This window comes from Platichthys flesus, chromosome 3 (genome assembly GCF_949316205.1).
Source record: "Platichthys flesus chromosome 3, fPlaFle2.1, whole genome shotgun sequence".
NCBI lineage: Eukaryota > Metazoa > Chordata > Actinopteri > Pleuronectiformes > Pleuronectidae > Platichthys > Platichthys flesus.
Genome location: NC_084947.1, coordinates 27,247,301 through 27,265,448, shown reverse-complemented (window position 1 = coordinate 27,265,448; position 18,148 = coordinate 27,247,301). Strand labels below are relative to the sequence as shown.

At 39.7% G+C, this 18,148-nt stretch overlaps 1 protein-coding gene across 2 annotated transcripts in view; it reads left to right on the top strand.

Annotated features, from left to right (window-relative positions):
* Positions 1-18,148, top strand: part of nr6a1a (nuclear receptor subfamily 6, group A, member 1a) — an 86,915-nt gene that overhangs the window by 51,544 nt on the left and 17,223 nt on the right. The window contains exon 1 of one of the 2 annotated variants that reach the window (XM_062384924.1): positions 10,047-10,197. The exons of the other annotated variant lie outside the window; for it this stretch is intronic. Coding sequence (XP_062240908.1) covers positions 10,182-10,197 — 16 coding nt within the window. The 5' untranslated portion in view covers positions 10,047-10,181. Of the gene's footprint in view, positions 1-10,046; positions 10,198-18,148 lie in introns of those variants that run through there. 2 annotated transcript variants of the gene reach the window in all.

Genomic DNA, 18,148 nt, shown 5'->3' with positions numbered 1-18,148 from the left:
TCAGCATCCTCCATTAATAAAGCTGCTGGCCCACATCTATAGATTATAATGGCTGCTCTGCTTCTTTTCAGGTCACACACTGCTCCACTTTGATCAGTTTGCCTGTATTTGTGAGAGAACAAGCCAGCTCATGCTGATGACTTATCAGGCTCTTTGTCTGCTGACAGAAAGCTCACAGGGGCTCTGTGTTTATGTGATAGTGCCCTCTGGTGGGGAGGACTGTTATCATAACCACCACCTTCGATGATGTGATGGATGCTGCACTCCTGACAGAAAGGAATATGTAAAACAATGATTAATGGTTCAAAGATGTGAAAGCTGTGAAAACTGTTATCTCTTCTGTAGGTTTTGCACTTTTTAACCACCCTAAGGCTGAGATAACAATATGTTGTACTCAATACTGAGGTAAAGGTTTTCTCAGAGATGAACATAATTTCTGGACTTAAACAGGTGTTAGTAGCACAATTCTTTTTAGCAGCACACAGATTTCATCTGCCACTTTTAAGTATGAAAGCATTGGCCTTACATTATGCATATTTCTATTTGCAATGTTTTGCACATTGATTTATCACAAATTAATTGTGGATTATTAAGTAAGACATTCACAATGTACTGTGGTCGTGGGTTTGGGTGAAATGGAGGGATGATCTCGATAAGGATCGATCAGAATTTTTTTCTCTGGTCTCCGCTGGATAATTTTCTATCTTTTTACATTTTCCTATTTCTATCTTATATATTTGTTAAAATGAAACGAGGATAAATGTGCATTTGTATACTGGTAATGAATACAGGGCAGCTTTTATATTATGTAATATATTTTGTTTTATTCTCTCAGGACTGTAAGAGATGACAGAATCATTATGCTTCAGCACTGTTTTCAGAGCTGGTATGCATTTTGTTCAAACAGTATGTAGCAGTTGTAGTTCTGAAACACTGTGGTAAAAACAGTTCGGCAGGGAACGTCCCTCTGCTTGTCCTTAATCTTGTGTCAGATGCATGGTTTGACCTTTGACCTCACCTTATTTTGACCCATCTTCGTCACTGCCTCATTATCTGATTTGAGTCAGGTCACTTCCACAATTAATTTATTTTTGTAAATAATAAAATATACAGATCAATGTTCTCAACTTAGGCTTTTAGGACATATGATCTGAATTTTTTTTGTAGCCAAAAGATAAATTCACCATATAGTTGATTCATTCACAGACCCCATGTAGTGCTGACAAATATAAGTGTAGGCAGAGATTGGGACACATACAACATTTTCTCCAATAACTGGATAAAATCATAACCCTAATGTTTGATATTTTCTGCTGCTGCAATAGATTTTGACATCATGAAGTGTCAGAGTCAGGGTTTTGTCCTTCACTTACCAATAACCTTTTAACAGCTATTTAGTACAGCAGTTATGCAGAAACCCTATGTAGGTGAGCCACAGATCTATCCACGAAAAAAAAATGATTCTCCTCAAAATGCAATAGAGTAACAAGATGTGTGTTGTGGTCGTGGCTGAAAGGAATTCTGGGAGATGTGTCAGTAACCATGGATGAGGCAGGTTAAGGGAAAGTTCGATTAAAAAATGGAAATTATAACACTTTACACCAGAGTGACTGGAATACAATTAACACCACAGATACTTGTATGGCACGTAATTATCTCAGATTCCTCATCAGGTTCAGAACAGGATTCTTGGGTCCTTGATGCTGTTGTTTTATGTGCAATGGGAGTAAATAGTATACCCAGATGGTGGAATACAGTGATTACCTGCTAGTGCTCTAGTGTTCTAAAGGATACTGGGTTCAGTGGTCCCACAATTTTTCACTTGACTTTTTATTGTTGCTTTCTTCATCCTCTCTTTGCAGCCTGTAAGATGGCCACTGATGTCATCACCGGTATTAATTGGTTATAGCAGGGAACTGACTTTTCGGGTTTGGAGCCAAATTGTTTGGAATGCTCCACACAGTTTGAAGTGAACCCTGAAAGGGACCTGTTCCATGTTGATAAAAGAGGGGTACGAGTAGTGAGATGTGAGAGTGAGGGTGGAAGTGGGGGGATATTTTCTTAATATTTGCTTTGTGGAAACAATGTCTGATTGATTTCTTTTTTTTTAAAACAGACGTTTGACTTTCTTGTTGGCCTTGGTTCTGCAACATGCCAGTCAGCCAGGGCCTTTCCCTGTAGAGCGAAATCATATTGGTCTCCTCTGGATATTTGGACCTGCTCCTACGGTCTAAAGACTTGCAGACGATTAGACAATCTACATTACACGTAGGTTTGAATGTGAGCCTGAATGTTTGTTTGTCTTCGGTTGTGGTTTTACCCAGCTTCTCCCCCAATGTTGGCCCCAGCCCTCCTAGAGAGATAAGTATGGACAGATGTTCCAGTGACTCATGACAGTTGGAAGACCAAAGTTCCAGTTAGTTGATTTCTGGACCACTAATTTGTAATGTATATTATAGTTTGCCAAGTGCACTGTGTCAAATGATCTGTCTGTCGATGATTTAGTTTCGTAGAAAGATGGCAGGCATGGGGAAACATCCTGATAGCACTTAAACCATGCAGCTCAGAAAATGCAGTATTCATTGTGAATGCTTCATATTTAATAGTAGAAAATTCAAATTCTATCTGTATTTGGAACTGATGTCTCGCAAACCGCTCATCTGATCGACTTCACTCTAGACAGGTATTTTCTTGGAATACAGTGCAGAAAGTGCAATGCCGAGTTTGGGGAGTGGGGGTGGTTTGCCTTCAGACGCAGACCCAGTTGAATCTTAAGCAGTTTTCTGACATGATCTATGGTTAAAATCAGTAGAATTGTTTACAGAGTTTACCCATAGTCTGCCTTTCAAACATGCACGACATAGCGGGCGGTTCTCTGCATAGACACATTCACAACAGTAACAAATCCTCTGCATTATTCAGGTGAGAGGTGGAGGAGCCAGGTGCCGCCGACAGAGGTATAGATTACGTGAACATGCTTACAGCACCCTGACACCGTCATCAGCTCTTATTCCCACAAACCCTCTCGACTTCTTCATCAGTGCCTTATGACGCCACTTTTTCACCAGGAGATATTTATTTGAGATTTTTTCCTTTTGTGTCTGTCGCGTGTTGAAAGTGTCATCAGATCGGTAATGGTTCATACCCTGGGTCAATATTGCCACAAGATATATTTTTTTATAATTTCATAATTATTTTACTCCATATCAGACTGAGACAGACACACAGCCCAGGCACTGATCTCAATCATGGCTGCACCATTCTCTGAATCACTTCATGTTTCACAATTTGTGTTTAAAGTAAAGGCACAATGTTTGAGAAGTTGAAGAATGTGTGCGTTACTTACAAGACCTCTGAAAAAGCTGACATCGAATATTTGGAAAAAAAAACACAACATTTAAGTAAATCATCCAAACTTGTATACACACCACTTACTGACTTTATTTGTTACCTTCACTCAGCACTGTAGAATGTACACAATAAAAAGTCACAGTGTATTGTGGAACTGTTGGAGGAGGACTCCCAAATAAGAAGGAATAAATCCAAGCATTTAAAAATTTCAAGAGAACAGCTAAACAGGCAGGTTTAGATCAGGCACTGCACTAGTTTACTTAAATATAAGAGATAGGTTTCCATCTACTTATCTTTCACTCAGCAAAAAGGTACTATTCCGTTCTCTGGAAAATTGAGGTGAAGTAACATGAACATAATGCACAGAACAAAGCAGGTGATGTAATGTTGGCAGCAGGAGCCAAACAGCACAGTTTTGCCCTGGAGTCCTGTATCAGGTTAATCCAGCCCTGTCAAGAACAACCCTTCCTATTCAGCAAACAGGAATTCACTTGGAGTTACAATATAATGTCTTATCAATTGAAATCTAATACCAAACCTTTTCCAAGATAGATGCAATGTTGCAGACGTTATCACCCCAGTCTTGTATTTATCAGACTGGAATACCAGAATTGGGATCAATTAAAAGCATGAGACTGGCTTGTGAGTGACTGTTTTTAGTGGTAATTAAATCCAAGATGTTGGCCAGGTCACCCCAGTTTTATTTGCTCTTTGGAAGTTCAGGCAGAGAACAATTGCATTGATCCGCTAGTCATCAGGGCTCCAGAAAACAAACGCATCTGGGGAATGTAAAATGGATCATTGTAAATCTAATCTTCAGGATTGGACATAAACCAAAACCCTGAGGTCAGCTCCCGTACAGACACAATCACCTCGAACAAACAGAGCAGCCGCCTCAGAGGTGACTCGTCCGAAAGAGCCCTGAAAAGAGCAGGAAGACATCAACCAAACATGAGGCTGTCGTGGAGTCAGGATATATTCACTGATGCTACAACTGATAACATGCTTTGATATGAATTGGGATCATAAAAAAAAAAATCATGCCAATTACGCCAGTGGCTCTCAATATTCTTGGCTTGTGGCCCCCTAAAACAAATAAACTTTTACTTTTGCCCTCTTGTCACAGGTTATGGCTATGGTTTTGAATTGAATTATTCTGATTTTTTTTTTAAAACAGGTAAAAGTAAATATAATAGCAGGAATAAGACACAATTATTTTGGTTTTATCTCATTTTTTGACGCTGCAGGTTTATCTTGGGACCCCTATGGGGCTATGGGGGCCCTACCCTCAGGTGCTGAGCAACTGAATCAATCAGTCAATGTATGGATGTGGGGGAACTTTGTAATTTTATTGATTATCACGTAAGAGTTATAAATACAAAACGTGTCCAGGTAGCAGGTTGTCAAATGCAAATGTTTTCTTGAATTTTTTATTTTCATTTGATTATATATCATTTCTAGCCTGGATGCCAGACGAATTTAGCCCCGCCCACAACATTTGAGATCGGGAAGTTCGGTCTGGCATTGCTCCATTGGGGAGAAACTATTGGTTGTAGGTCTATCCAATTGAGCGAAGAGACATTTTTTTTCCTGGTTTGTTTGAAACACGCCCCATAATTACAGCCCAATGGAGCAGTATCAGACTCATATTCTGACTAGAATTATGAGTATGACAACTTCAGGCTAGATTATTTCACCAACCTTGGCTGAGGGAAGCCTGCAGTTACACTCGCAAATACATAATTGAGCAACCATTGTGCTCAGCAGCACATTACTCTCACCATTCACAATTAAATGACGACACATGGTTCTTATTGAAATTCAAAATTTTGCACCTCTGCACGAGGCATGAATGAATGAAATGATTTATTTGTCCTTTGTAAAAGGTAATTGTTATGAAGACTCAGATAATCACACACTTCATCAGGAAGAAGAATGGAGTTGCTTTGACAGAGAAAATCTAGTTGTGGACATCTATTTGGTCATCTATAGAATTTGCCATTGAGAGAAACCTTTCTGCTAAGTGTAATCCTAGGAGGCCAGGTCTTGCCTTCAGGGTTGGTGTTAATTTCAGATTTGCCTATATACTGCCGACACCCTAAAGACCTGGAAGGAAAGGATAGGCAAGAGCCTCCATGTATGTTAGAGCTGGATACCTTTCATTCCTATAATTCTCAGTATTTTAATAAAAGGTGAAAATCTACAAAACATTGGGAGATTTCAACCTATCACTGTTTGTTAAATTAAATATATTCTGTATATTCATCTGCTGAGGTATGCTGGAGGTCTGACGTGCTTTGGAAAGCTTGTGATCCGTCAGGAAAAAAGATGAATACTGTGTACTTGCTTTGGATCAGGATGTATGTATGTTTACAGCAGAACACAAGCAGTGTGACCTGTGGCCTGTGGAAGTTCTTTGTGTGAACAGTGGAGAGATATGTGACTAGAGATGTGAGATGTGTGTAGAGGGGGGAGGGGAGCTCAAACAAAAGAAATGCCCTTTGTTACTAAATGTTTAGGCAAATGCAGAAATCAAGGCACCAAACAACACATTAGAGCTGACATTGAATCAACTTCATATTCCGGCTAAGAATTTAGTTTCATTTGAATGGGCTTTCCAGGAGTTTCAGGAGCGGCAAAGTCGACAAGAGCAAACATCAGGAATGTCTGTCAGGCCGCTGATATAAAACACATTTTCACCCTAAAACCGTCTCTTGTCTGAGAGACAACAACATCAGGAGTTCGTCAGGGGCAAATAACAAATTCTCTGTGAAGTTTGACGTTTAAACCTCTTTTGTGTTTGTCCAGGCCAAGAGTTTTTCTGTCATTTACAGGAAACATTTCTGTCTCTTGTTAGTTACAGAGGAATACTTTAATCAAATTCCTGACCCGTACTGGACCTCTGAGGCTGTAAACCGACATCAATTCTGTAATAAATATTTCAGCCAGTATCCTTTAAAAACGTGCCAAAACATATTGTATATAGCAAAATAACCCTTTGTTTTTTACAACTTACAAATCTTTTTATAAGGTCACATCCACACTACTACACTTAGAGTTTTAGAGCCACTAAAAAAGAGAAGTTTGGTAATGCTCCTGGCCCGGTTTTAGTTTGAAAACTACAGAGCAATGTTTTAGTCTAGGCAGGCAGAAATGGTGATGATTGGAAATAATGACGTGGCCACTCACAACTGCTTGCTGATTGGGGCTGATCGCATGACACCCTTCGGGGGGGGGAAAAACAGCATTGGAGCCTCAGCTACCAGTGTAGAACGTGCATGGGTAATCAGTTACAGGCTTTACTGATCCTGTTGTCTTTGCTAACAGCTGTTGTGCAGTTATATTCAGCAATTTACATTGATACTACTGCTTACACGTGTAGCCAAAACTTTTGTGTGAACAGAGTTAGTTCTGGTTTTAAATTGTCGCTGTATGGATGCAGCCTTAGAGAATTGTGACAAAGATTAATGGTTAATGGGATAATTCACAATTACAGAACAACTTTCTCTTTTAAGGAAAACAAACACATATTTTGGATCTGTACATGGGAGTTTCTACGGTTGTTATTATTCAGCTATTGCAGAAGAGGCTGTACTGTGCCACTTAAGCTGAAGTTCTCAAAAGCATAAGCAACCACACAATTACTTAATTCGGATTAAGATATTTTAAATTAAATAATTTCTGTTTTGGCATTTTATGTCTATTTTCTAAACAAATAGAAGGGAAAATAAAACGACTGAGGGATTGAACAGAGAATATATTTGTGGTATTGACATTTGAGTTGCTACCAAATAGTGCCGAGGTCCACCTTCTTAAGTTTAAATGTCCATTTATATGTAAAACAAGAGTGGAATTAAATAGAGCACATAGCCCTGCCAAGGCCCAACACTATATGGATCGGCACTACATTTCACACACTCATATCATTCACATTAATATGCCTGTTTTCTTTTCATCAGCATTCACAGAAATTTGTGAAAGTGTAAAAAAATATATAAATAAAAACTATTTTACAGCTTAAAGAAAGTGGAAAAAAAAAATCTTGCCCTGTGTCTCATCCTTCCACTAGGTTTCGTGGAAATCCACACAGTAGTTTTTACAAACAAACAGTAGGGGGCAAAACCATCACCTCCCTGGTGAGGCTGATATGGGTTTTTCATAATCCTTTAAGTCACAATTATGTGTCTTATAATGTCGGCAGGTGGACATAGTGGTCACCCAGATATGTCTGCAAGGCAGTTTCTTTTTCATATGTATGTTGTAGTTGTGCTTTTCACAGGTTAAACAGTAGAAGGTGAAGATGTGACGTATCAGTGTAGCATAGTAAGGGTCTGCACCTCAGGTCGACTCTCAGGTAGCACCCCTTGCCACATGACGGCAGATAACCAGCAAAGCCTCCACCCTGTTTGTGCTCCATCTGCCTACAAGGTTAAAGGCAACATGGCTGATTATGCTGTTCATCTTCGGCTCATGGAAGGAAAGGTGCTAAGGTCAAGGGTGACATATGACACTGGTAATGGTACATTAAAGGCTGGTTAAACTATAATAAGTAATTTTATTACATCTGCATGTAAAGTAGCTTTCGGTCAGTTCACTTTGCCAAAATCTCCAACCCTTAACTCAAAGTGGACTATAAAAAATATGACTGTTCAAATCTGCTTGAAAGACCTGTCCAGATATAACACCTATATATAAACCATATTCGATGCAGTGACATGTAGTATCAGACTCTTATGGTAATACCATACCAACAGGTTCCACTTGTTTCTGCCTGCTCACCAACCTGCTTGGTCAGGACGGCTCAGTTGATGTGGATCCTCCCAGGCTCAGTGGCATGTCTCAGTTCTCTCTCTGCCTGTATGCAATCATATGAGCTATCCATCTGTGGTGTGTTTGAATGTGAAAAGCTTCTTATATGTGACTTAGTGTGGCCAGGTCATTAGCATTCACATGGGGGGTTGGGCACGGGGGCGGGGTGGTGCTGCTGTGAGAGTGAACAGGAGGTATTGGTAGGGTGGGGTTATGGAGAGGGTGGGCTGGGGGACTGGCTGGATGACCAGTACAGGCTTGTCCACTGTAGTATAGAGTTTGGTGCGGGGAGAGAGGAGGCTGGTGGACACAGCGCATCAGGTTAACCAGCAGAGTTTTGGGTGTGATACACTGGATGCTTCTCACTAAGGTCCCTTGCCAGGCCACTGGAGGGGATGAAGGAAGAGAACCTACTGGATGGTAAGATACCTCTAGCTCTCACTGGTTTAAGGCTGGTTACCATGGCACCAAGAGAAGGCCTTAAATCATACTTACAAGCACATTTTCCACAAAATTAGATACATAGCTTGACTACCAGGTGAATTTGAATGGGATGGTCATTCAAGTCAAGGGGGCAAGCTATGAGCTCGGTTCGTATCAGTGCTCCTCCACCAATATGTTACCTGAGTTTCAGTGCAAAACGTTGTCTTGTTACCTTACCCAGAGGAATATAAATATGATTCACTGGAAGAGGCCAATATTCTTAAATGTTAAATATATTAACACAAGCAGCTGCACGAGTTAATATATTAACACAAGCAGCTGCACGAGAAATTTTCCTAGTAGAAAATACAAACTCAAGATTTAAACCAGGAAGTATCTAATCAAAGAATGAGTCAACTACAGATTCAACAAGAACGTTTGATGCTATCTTTTATTACTTGTTTCTACATTTACAAAATTGTTAATTGTTAATATTTGTAAATTTTTAGACTTCTTGATTTTTAGTAGATATTTTACAGTCGGGATGCGGACAAAAAATAAACAGAGATAAAGAGGGACAACATGCAACTTCAGTCCTGACAGGAATACAAGAAGGGTAACTTGGTTGAATGGGATGGCCACAAGGCCTCCCAAGTGAATGTTCGGTTAAATTTTGTTTGCCAGCCTTCGGACGTAAATAAAACAAGTCTATACTTTGCACTACACTGTTTACACTCCTGCCACTGTATTTGGTTAACAGCATTACCCGAGGCATCCATCAAACATTGCAGTGGTCAAAAGATTAGAGGGAAACTAAGTACAAAATTGAAATGTAACGCGGAACTTACAATGGGCAATATAGATGTTGGCATATACCCTAGATGTTACATGAGCTGTCCTCCACAGATTTATATATTGTTGGGAATTAAATATTGCTACAGCTCTGAATTCCTGACTCCAAACTTAAAATTGAGATGCAGCCTTTTTTTTCATTCAGGGAAATGTTCAGGAACAGAAAGTGTCTCCATCTTGTTGGCTCTCAGCCTCTTGAACTTTCCACTCGGCTCAGTTTGTAACCAAGCAAGCTGTGAAACTTTAGCTTTAAACCTTTTCTCTGCTTCACTAAGTGCTTCAATTAGTTAATGTCTGTGTGTTTTGTCAGCTTGAACCTGTGTTTATGCTTGGAGATCCTCTTTAGTCCTCTTCAGAAGTGCCACAGGCATGACTGAGGGGAGGGGACACTAATTTTGGTGAGAGCCAGGGAGGGGGTGGTGGTTTGTTTTATTGTTGAACGGCAGCGAAAATAGGACTATCAGTTCCACTCAGATAACCCCTAGCTGTCATTGGACCTCAAGCCAAGCTGTGACCCCGGGGCTTGAACTCTGTCACGTGACCAGGCAATAAAGTGACCAGTGGTATTGCTGGGCTGTGCCTGTGGTCAGAGAGGGGCAGGCTGTCGAGGAAATAGGTTGCAGGGAGAGAGAGAACAGAGAGAAAGGCAGAAAAAGAAAAGAGTGATGAGGCGACCAGGCCTGGTAGCCTTTCTTTAGCTAAATCCATGCTTGAATGGGGCCAAGGCAGATTGGGAGAAGCATGAAATGGATACATGGGAAGGTAAGGAAGACAAGCAGGAGACTACTGCATTCTGTTGAACTAAACATTAATATGTTTGAGTGGGAGATGAGAGGCGTGTGTGATAAAGCTATTTTTAAATGGTTTCCGGTGACTTAACACACATTATTCAATATATATATATGTAACCAGTTTGATTGTCTCTTTAGTAGATTGTATGTTGTTAAGCGAAACATGTCAGATCAAAGCTGATTCTGCAGAGTATAAGAAAAACACTTAATTACACTGCCCATAATTTTTTATAAGTAAATAATAATAATAATATATTAATGATTTTTTTATTACATTTTTCAACATTATGAAAAACAACGCAATTAGTTCCAGACTATTTCCATATGTAACGTTGTTAACATCCCAGCTGATGCACCTCTAGTAAACTGGTGCTACATTGCTCTTGTGTGCAACATTTGATGTGATTAGTCCTTTACACTGAGACTGGTTAATGATTTTCAAGACAGACTTAATGAGCAATGTTCCAGCTTTTCACAGTGGTCCCTGTGACTGATGCCCTCAAGTGCTTTGTTGTTGTTCGTGTTATCACTTATCACGATGCAGTAGTCAATTGCAGGGTGTGCCTCCATATGTATTAATCTTTGATAAGTGGTAAGGTTAGCTCGCAGGCAGCAGTGTTGATGGGATAAACTGAGTTTTACATATGGTTACATTTCCATCTCCTTATATTTGGCTCTTCCTGGATTTTTCACTTAGAGCCTGTTTTGAATGATGGTGTAGTCTTCATACTAAGCACTTTTTCATAGGTGGGTGATCTTTCCTTGACCTCAGCTGACAATACTCTCCCCAATTTGCTTTTAGCTTGTTGTTATGTTGTTGCTTTGGCTAGATGAATTCTCTTAATTGCTGGAGTAAAAAAACCTTCTTCTGGCAGTTTTCACACGACATCCCTCTGGGAGCACCCACCCACCCACCAAGCCTCCAAATCAACCCCTCCCTCTTTCCCCATGTATTGCAGGAATTTGGAATGTGATCCTTTCTCACTCTTAAGATATATTCCACATGGCAAAGCAAAGTGAATCACCAAAGTGTCATGGACTGTTCATTACTGCTGCATGTTCTTTGACATGACACTTTGCTTAACTCAATGTGTTTGATTCAAATGATTTTTGATGTAACTTGCTCATCGGCGCTTGGGGACGTTAAAGACAGGGAAATTATTTCTGGTTGTTCCTTAGTTCCCTGTTTTTCTCAAGGACTTTAGTAAAGCATGTGGAGGAGCCATGATACTGTATTCGGTCCCATCCCCCTCATGTTAATCCCCCTGCCAGCAGCCATATTGGTTTTGCTACAGCTAAGGGAGGTTTAACTCTTTACTTCTGTTGATATAACTGAAGCTGTTACATTGAATCTGCAGGAGGACACATTGTTTTGATATTGTTTTTCTGTAATGTAGAAAGGGTGTCCTCAAAATTAGGGAGACGAAGAAGACAAGGCACCAGAGATCAACAGAAAAGGAGCATGAGGTTGTTTATGTGGATGTTTAAGCAGGGGCAGAAGCTGTGTGAAGATCAATAGTAACAGTGGGGGAGGTCAGGGACTCCTGTGACTCTGTAATGCTCGTCTATAAATAGCCAATAACAGAGGCTGCTCATTCCGTGCATACTCCTTTTTCTAATTTGACTGAAACAGATACCCTTTTCTCCAGCATTGTCAAACCAAACCAAGTACATCATGTTGCCTATCTTTGTCTTATAAGGGATTGTTATTACAACTGCCCTTGCACCCTTCCCCCAAGGACAAACACACACATAGGATTTAAATAATCTGCTGTTTAACAATCACATGTTTTTTCTTAGTGATCATTTTTTATAGTAGATGTTAACGATTGCCGATCTGTTCATTTTACAGTGTTTCAGTCTTTCATGCTTGAGAAATTATCAATGGGAGTTCATGCTGCTGACTCTGTGATCTGTGGGAAGTCTCCTGTGCCTGCTAATACAGTAGAGACTCAACATTCATTAGCAACACTTTAATATGACTCTGTATCAAAAAGCATGGGCTGTAAGACTTAGCACATGGTTCATATCAGCATATGCTGGCTGTTTAAGCCTGACATTAAAGAGGAGCTAAGGGCCAAAACCAGTTCCTGCTTTCTTTTTAAGCAGAAGTTTTAATGTTCGGAAAACGCCATTGAAAGAAACAGGACACAGGCTTAAACAGAGATGTCTGACAAGCCTCATTTCCAAACAGCTTTAACTCTTAATTAATGTTTGTGTAAAATACCTGTTACACTAAAACTAAATAAATAACAATAACAAGCAAACTTTATTAAAAGTAAAAATGTTGTCAAAGTGAACATGGTTTACTAAGCATGTTTTAATCCTCCACTGTAGTGTACCTGGTTTAACACACCAATCCATAGAATAGAAAAAAGCTGAATTGTACAAGTTGTCATACCAACTCAAAATAGTAAGAAAAAATTGTCTAAAAAAATAGTTACACAGATACAACTTTTGTAACAATCCTTTTCCCTTTGGAGAAAACAACAAACTGTCAAAGGATGTTCAACACGACAACATATTTTTAAGAAAAACAAGTTACAATTTTGATGTGTAATAATCAATGTAGGGTAACTCTACTGAAAATTGAGGTATCACTCGTATGTATACTATTAATGTAACCGGTGAGTGTAAGGATAGATCACCTAACAACCACATATATTAAAATAAAACCCATGGATTCAGTCAAAATGTAAGAAAGCTCTACTGCCTCCTTGCACATTAAATTTAGACTGAATGAAAACCAACATTTAAATGGTCTTTTCAGATGCAAACAAAGCTCAGACGGTGAGGCCGACTCCTACAGTCAAGGTCTTTTCCCATATTATTTAACAAAGTACCATCACTGTTATTAGCATAACATTAAAATGTATCCTATCCTTGGTGTGGTATTAGTAAATGCTAATCTTTTAGCCTCTAAGCCTGGGTTTATATTATCAAGAGCACAACATCAACAGGTTACCTTTGTCTTGTGGTTGAGCCCAATCTACAACTGCATGCATCTTACTTAAAAGATTAGCATCACATTGTGGGCTGCTGGGAATGCTGGATCTCAGTCCCAGAGAGTCTTCAAACGCTTTCTACATACCAGTCATAGTAAGAGAAATGCTTCCCTTCTTCACCCCCAGGTAGGAGAGATAAGTTTCAGAGAAGAGATGAGGAGTTGAAAAGGGGGAAGGAGAAGGAATCCGACATGGTGGGGGCCAGCAGCGGAAAAGTACAGCACATTCCTCCATCCCCCGCTCCCTGTCTCAGCTGGGCACGATTGTGATGGAAAGCCCGAGACAAAACCTGAAGAGAAAACCCCTTCAGCAGCAGGCCTTGTTGCTCTGTCAGCCACTCAAAGGGCTGCTTTACACTATACATCAGCCTTTGTGCGAATAGGGCGTGGACAATAGGGAGATTTGGCCACGATACATCCCTGTTCTCAGTGTGATGCTGCTAAGAGGGGGTCAAGAGATAGTGAAACCTGGGCCATATTTAATCAGGCACCTTTACTCAGTAGAGGATAGAAAAGTGTGTGAGATGAAATAGTCATTCCTTATAAAAAGCACAACTCACCCAGTCAGCTCGCTCATATTTAGCATGGGCTAGGACATACAGGAGCAGTGGAAAGGAAACAAGAGCGCTGTTTGTCTTTGCCACTGACTGGGGCTTCAAACGCTCAACTGGTTTACGCTAAAGTTTGGAATGAAGCCCAGGCTGACCCCTGAGAAACAATGCTGCCTTTAATGGGCCTTTGGGGGTGGGGGTCTGTGTGTTTGTGTGTATGTGTGTGCGTGTCTGTGTGTTTGTGTTTGTAGAGATGAGGGTTCCTTTAATTAAGCTAAAGAGACAGAAAGAGACGCTGGAGATCAACCACGCAATCATCTCACCTTAATGTATAAATTTAGCAATGATACAAAAACAGTTTTTAGTGGTGTCCAGGCAGTGGATACAGAATCCACTTCCACGTCATTAACAAAACCAAGCCGCTCTGTAAACTCTGTATAATCCCGTTTCAGTGATAAAATGATGAGTTGCATTTTTTCAGACTGTACCTGGCTGGTAAACATCCACATCATTTAAACTTCACTTCTCCAATTTTTAACAAAGGGTTTCTGTTAACAATGTGTAGCCTTCAAGAACAGACTCAGATAACCCTGAAGATATCCTCAGGGTCATTTTGTCAAACTTGATAAAGCTCCCTTATAGGGCAGCCATATAGGACATTATGTAACCTTTTCTACAGGCTTAGGCTGCCTCCACACTAACACAGTTTTGTTTTACAATTTCTTTATTAGTGTAAAAAAAACAATCTCCATCCAGATAAATGTTTGAGTTGCGCATCATAAATGCTCCACGGATGATGAGATGGAACTGCTACTGAAAGTAAGTGACACCAACATTCCTCGTGGCATTCACAACTGGTAGTTGGGGCAAAAGTGGTGTCGATTGTTCTTTCAGGCACACAGAAGGTCTCTGTTATGGAAAGCAAAAAATGAAAAGCTGTTTGACAGGCCTCTGTGATCAACAAGCTGCTTTCCCCTCAACACAATTGTCATCAAATCCTGTTATCTGGCGAGAAGAGCAATTATCCAACAGGATGAAATAAGAGATCCAACATAAACAACATTGTAGGTTGTTTGTCCCTACCTTCTGATACAGCTATAGAGGTAAACTAGCAGCAGGTATACCAGAACTTTGTTGTTATGATACGAAACATACGGCCACTTCGTGGAGTATTCATGATTTAGGTATAAGAAGTACTTGGTTCGATTTTGCAGAGGAAATGGTGGTTCGGGTCAAAGTTGTTATACATAATAAACAACGACTTCCTCAATTCCCGATTGCCCATCCTGCCAAACCTCACTCCAATGCAGACTCTGTCAACTCTTAATATGAAGCCAACCGACTTCCTCATTTGATCCTGTATAACAGCCAATAGAGGTCACCTAGCAATTGGTAGTAAGTCTTATTCCTCATTTTCCCTTGTTATTCATTTTCGATGTCACAAACATAGAGGTACTCTCTTGGAAGTCTGCTAAATAATCCAGGTGTCTCTTTCCCATCACTGCCGATCAGAGCCTGAGCCAATAAAAACCGCTGTGTCTACTGCAGTGTCGTTTGACCAAGTCGTGAATACTAATTGTATCCATTCCCATCGCAGACAAAAGCTAGATGTTAGTTCGTATTATTGTTTTTTTTGATTGGAGAAAAGGGGCTTTATTGTGATGTTTTCTACAGGATGACCTCAAAATCGTCTGAACATCGTGATTCATTTTTATAGTACATCAGAAAATGCCTGTTTTCCAAAGCAAAGCAGCGGCTACACAACAACAGATTTATTTCTTAACTACAGTAGCATCTAATACAGCAGATGTGAATGAACTTAATTTATTAGGCAAAACACATTCAAGCAATGGGTAATCAGAAATCAGTGTGAACTGTTTAGATTAGAACTAGTTTATAATTAAAGAATAATCCCTTCGAAGGTTCACCGTGATTTATAGATTCTTCTGAGAAACTGCGTCATTATTCTGAAAAGAGATGTTGCTGTTTTTCATTCTTCAACTCACTGAGCACCAGAGATGAAATGACTTCAACTCTTATTGTAATCGGTTGGAGATAGAAATTTCACAGACAAATATCTCCAAGTTTGGGTCAAACATGCTGCTGGCAGGAATTTCGCAGAGTGAAATCCTTGAGTTAAATGTCATGAATATTTAACTGTTATCTACAGGCAGACGGAGGAGGAGTCATAGGACGTGACACGCTGAGATCAAGTGTGTGAAAGTGTGAAGTCGCCTGTTTATATGGTGGCCATGCACTTGAAAGAAAGGGTGATAGATTTGGCAAATAAGCCTGAGTGATGGCAACTAATGGCCATTGTTTTTTTTCCTCACAGAAGGAAGTCAGGCCTTTCACATGGGCTGGGCAGTGAAATATATGGTTTTAAAGTCTTCACTGAATGAGCACATGGTCTGACAAATGGTTGTGTGAAGAGGTGAGGATCCATACGGTCATCAATTTGATCTTCAAAATGTTTTATCATGCCAGATATCTAACATCATACTGCAGGGTGGAGCTGATCACTGCAGGAAAAGCATAGTTAAAAACCGAAAGTGCACGTTTGCTTTGTGAGGACGATGGTTAGTAGTACAAACGTTTGTTGGCTCTTGCTTATCAGGCTTCATGGACATGTCGCCTTGCTTTATTCTGAAGCTAAGCAGCTAGAAAGCTCTTTATTCTTGCTTGGGCTGAATCGCTGCTGAACTGCCCCTCAACTCACACTTGAGAAAACTGTGCTGTGTTTCACCCAGACTGAAGTTCATTTAGAGCCAACATGCTGGAGACTAGCAAATTAATAAAGATGACTCACCAACTTAGACAATATATATCAACTTTATAGCTCTGTGTGACAGTAAGTTGCCCCCCTCTCCATTACTACCCATTGGACACTAGTGCTGTGTAGAACCCAAACTGCAGATATAAATAGATATATACAGTATTATTTGTAACTCTGTATGTATGGTTAGATAAGATAAGAAAGTAAAAAAGTCATCCAGTATGTTCCAAAAGAAAATCATAGTCACAATCCCCATTTGTCTGACAAAGATGATGTCACATGTACAATCACAAATCTATTTGGAACATTTACTTGGAACAATGGCCAAACATTGTGTGATCAATGAAGTTATAAAGGCAAATTCAAGCTTTAAAATTGGGCTCTTTATGAAAGTAATTCATTTTGATTTAGCTACTGAATTAGAGCCCAAACAATTATCAATTTGTTGTTTTTCGATATTTAATTGGAATCATTATTATTATTACTAAATTTTCCAGTGTACATATGCGCTGCTCATCTTGTTGTTACACTATTCTAAACTGATCACATTTTGTTTTTGGACTGTTGGTTTTTATCGGACTGTTTTTGTAGAATATTATGATCAACCCTTTTCCAATTTACAATTTTTACACAAAAGAATTATTGAAAAAAAGTCTACAAATTAATCTATAATGACAATTATCATTGGTTTTCTAGGCATAATTATAAAGCCTATATCATTTATATTTCAAAAGTGATAGAACTGTGCTAATTATCTCTGTAAAGCAATAAGGTCACCCTGCGTTCTCTAAAAGATGATGTGTAAAATGAGACAACAGCGTGATGAGGATATTCTTCTGAATGGAAGCGCTCTCCTTCTGCGACTTAACCTCTGTGCTGTATAGAATTAATCACTGGAATAGTTAAATTCTAGTCCCAGGATGGCCTCACCATGTCACGCCCCATTGTTTCCGTACAGTATGGCTGCCCCTGCGGACCTCTGCACGCAGCAAACTTAAACCTCACAGCATCATTCAAATGGTAATCTGTCTCTGGGCTTTAGAAGTCCTCTATTCACCATTCATTATCTGGGAGAGGCTTTATGCCATGTGCACCCCCGCACGACCCCCTACCCCTTCTAATTACCTTTAGTGCATGAACCCTGCTGCCTAGTATGAAACCCCCCTTTCTCTCTGGGAGGGAGGCTTAGCTCTCAGCTCAGTCACATGCCGCTGATGAGCTGCCCCTTTTAATTATATATATATATAAACACACACACTCAAAGCTGCATATTAAAGATGATGTTACTGGGGCCTGTTGACTGTGAGAGGCAGTATCAACTGTGAGTGTAAGACTGTTCAGCAGCTCAAGACAAAAGTGTAGTGTCTATGATTTGTTCAGAGAAATCTGAGACTTGCAATATCCATGAAATCGTTACAGAATTTCTCAAGTAAATTGTATTCTTGTCAGCTCCTATCTTTCTTTAACCAAATTGTCAATCATTATTTAAATTATTAATAATTAAAAAAAATAGTCAATGTTTTCCAGCTCAATTTTGAAGATTTTATTTTTGATAAAGCAATGTTACATAGTTCTTATACAATCTTTATTA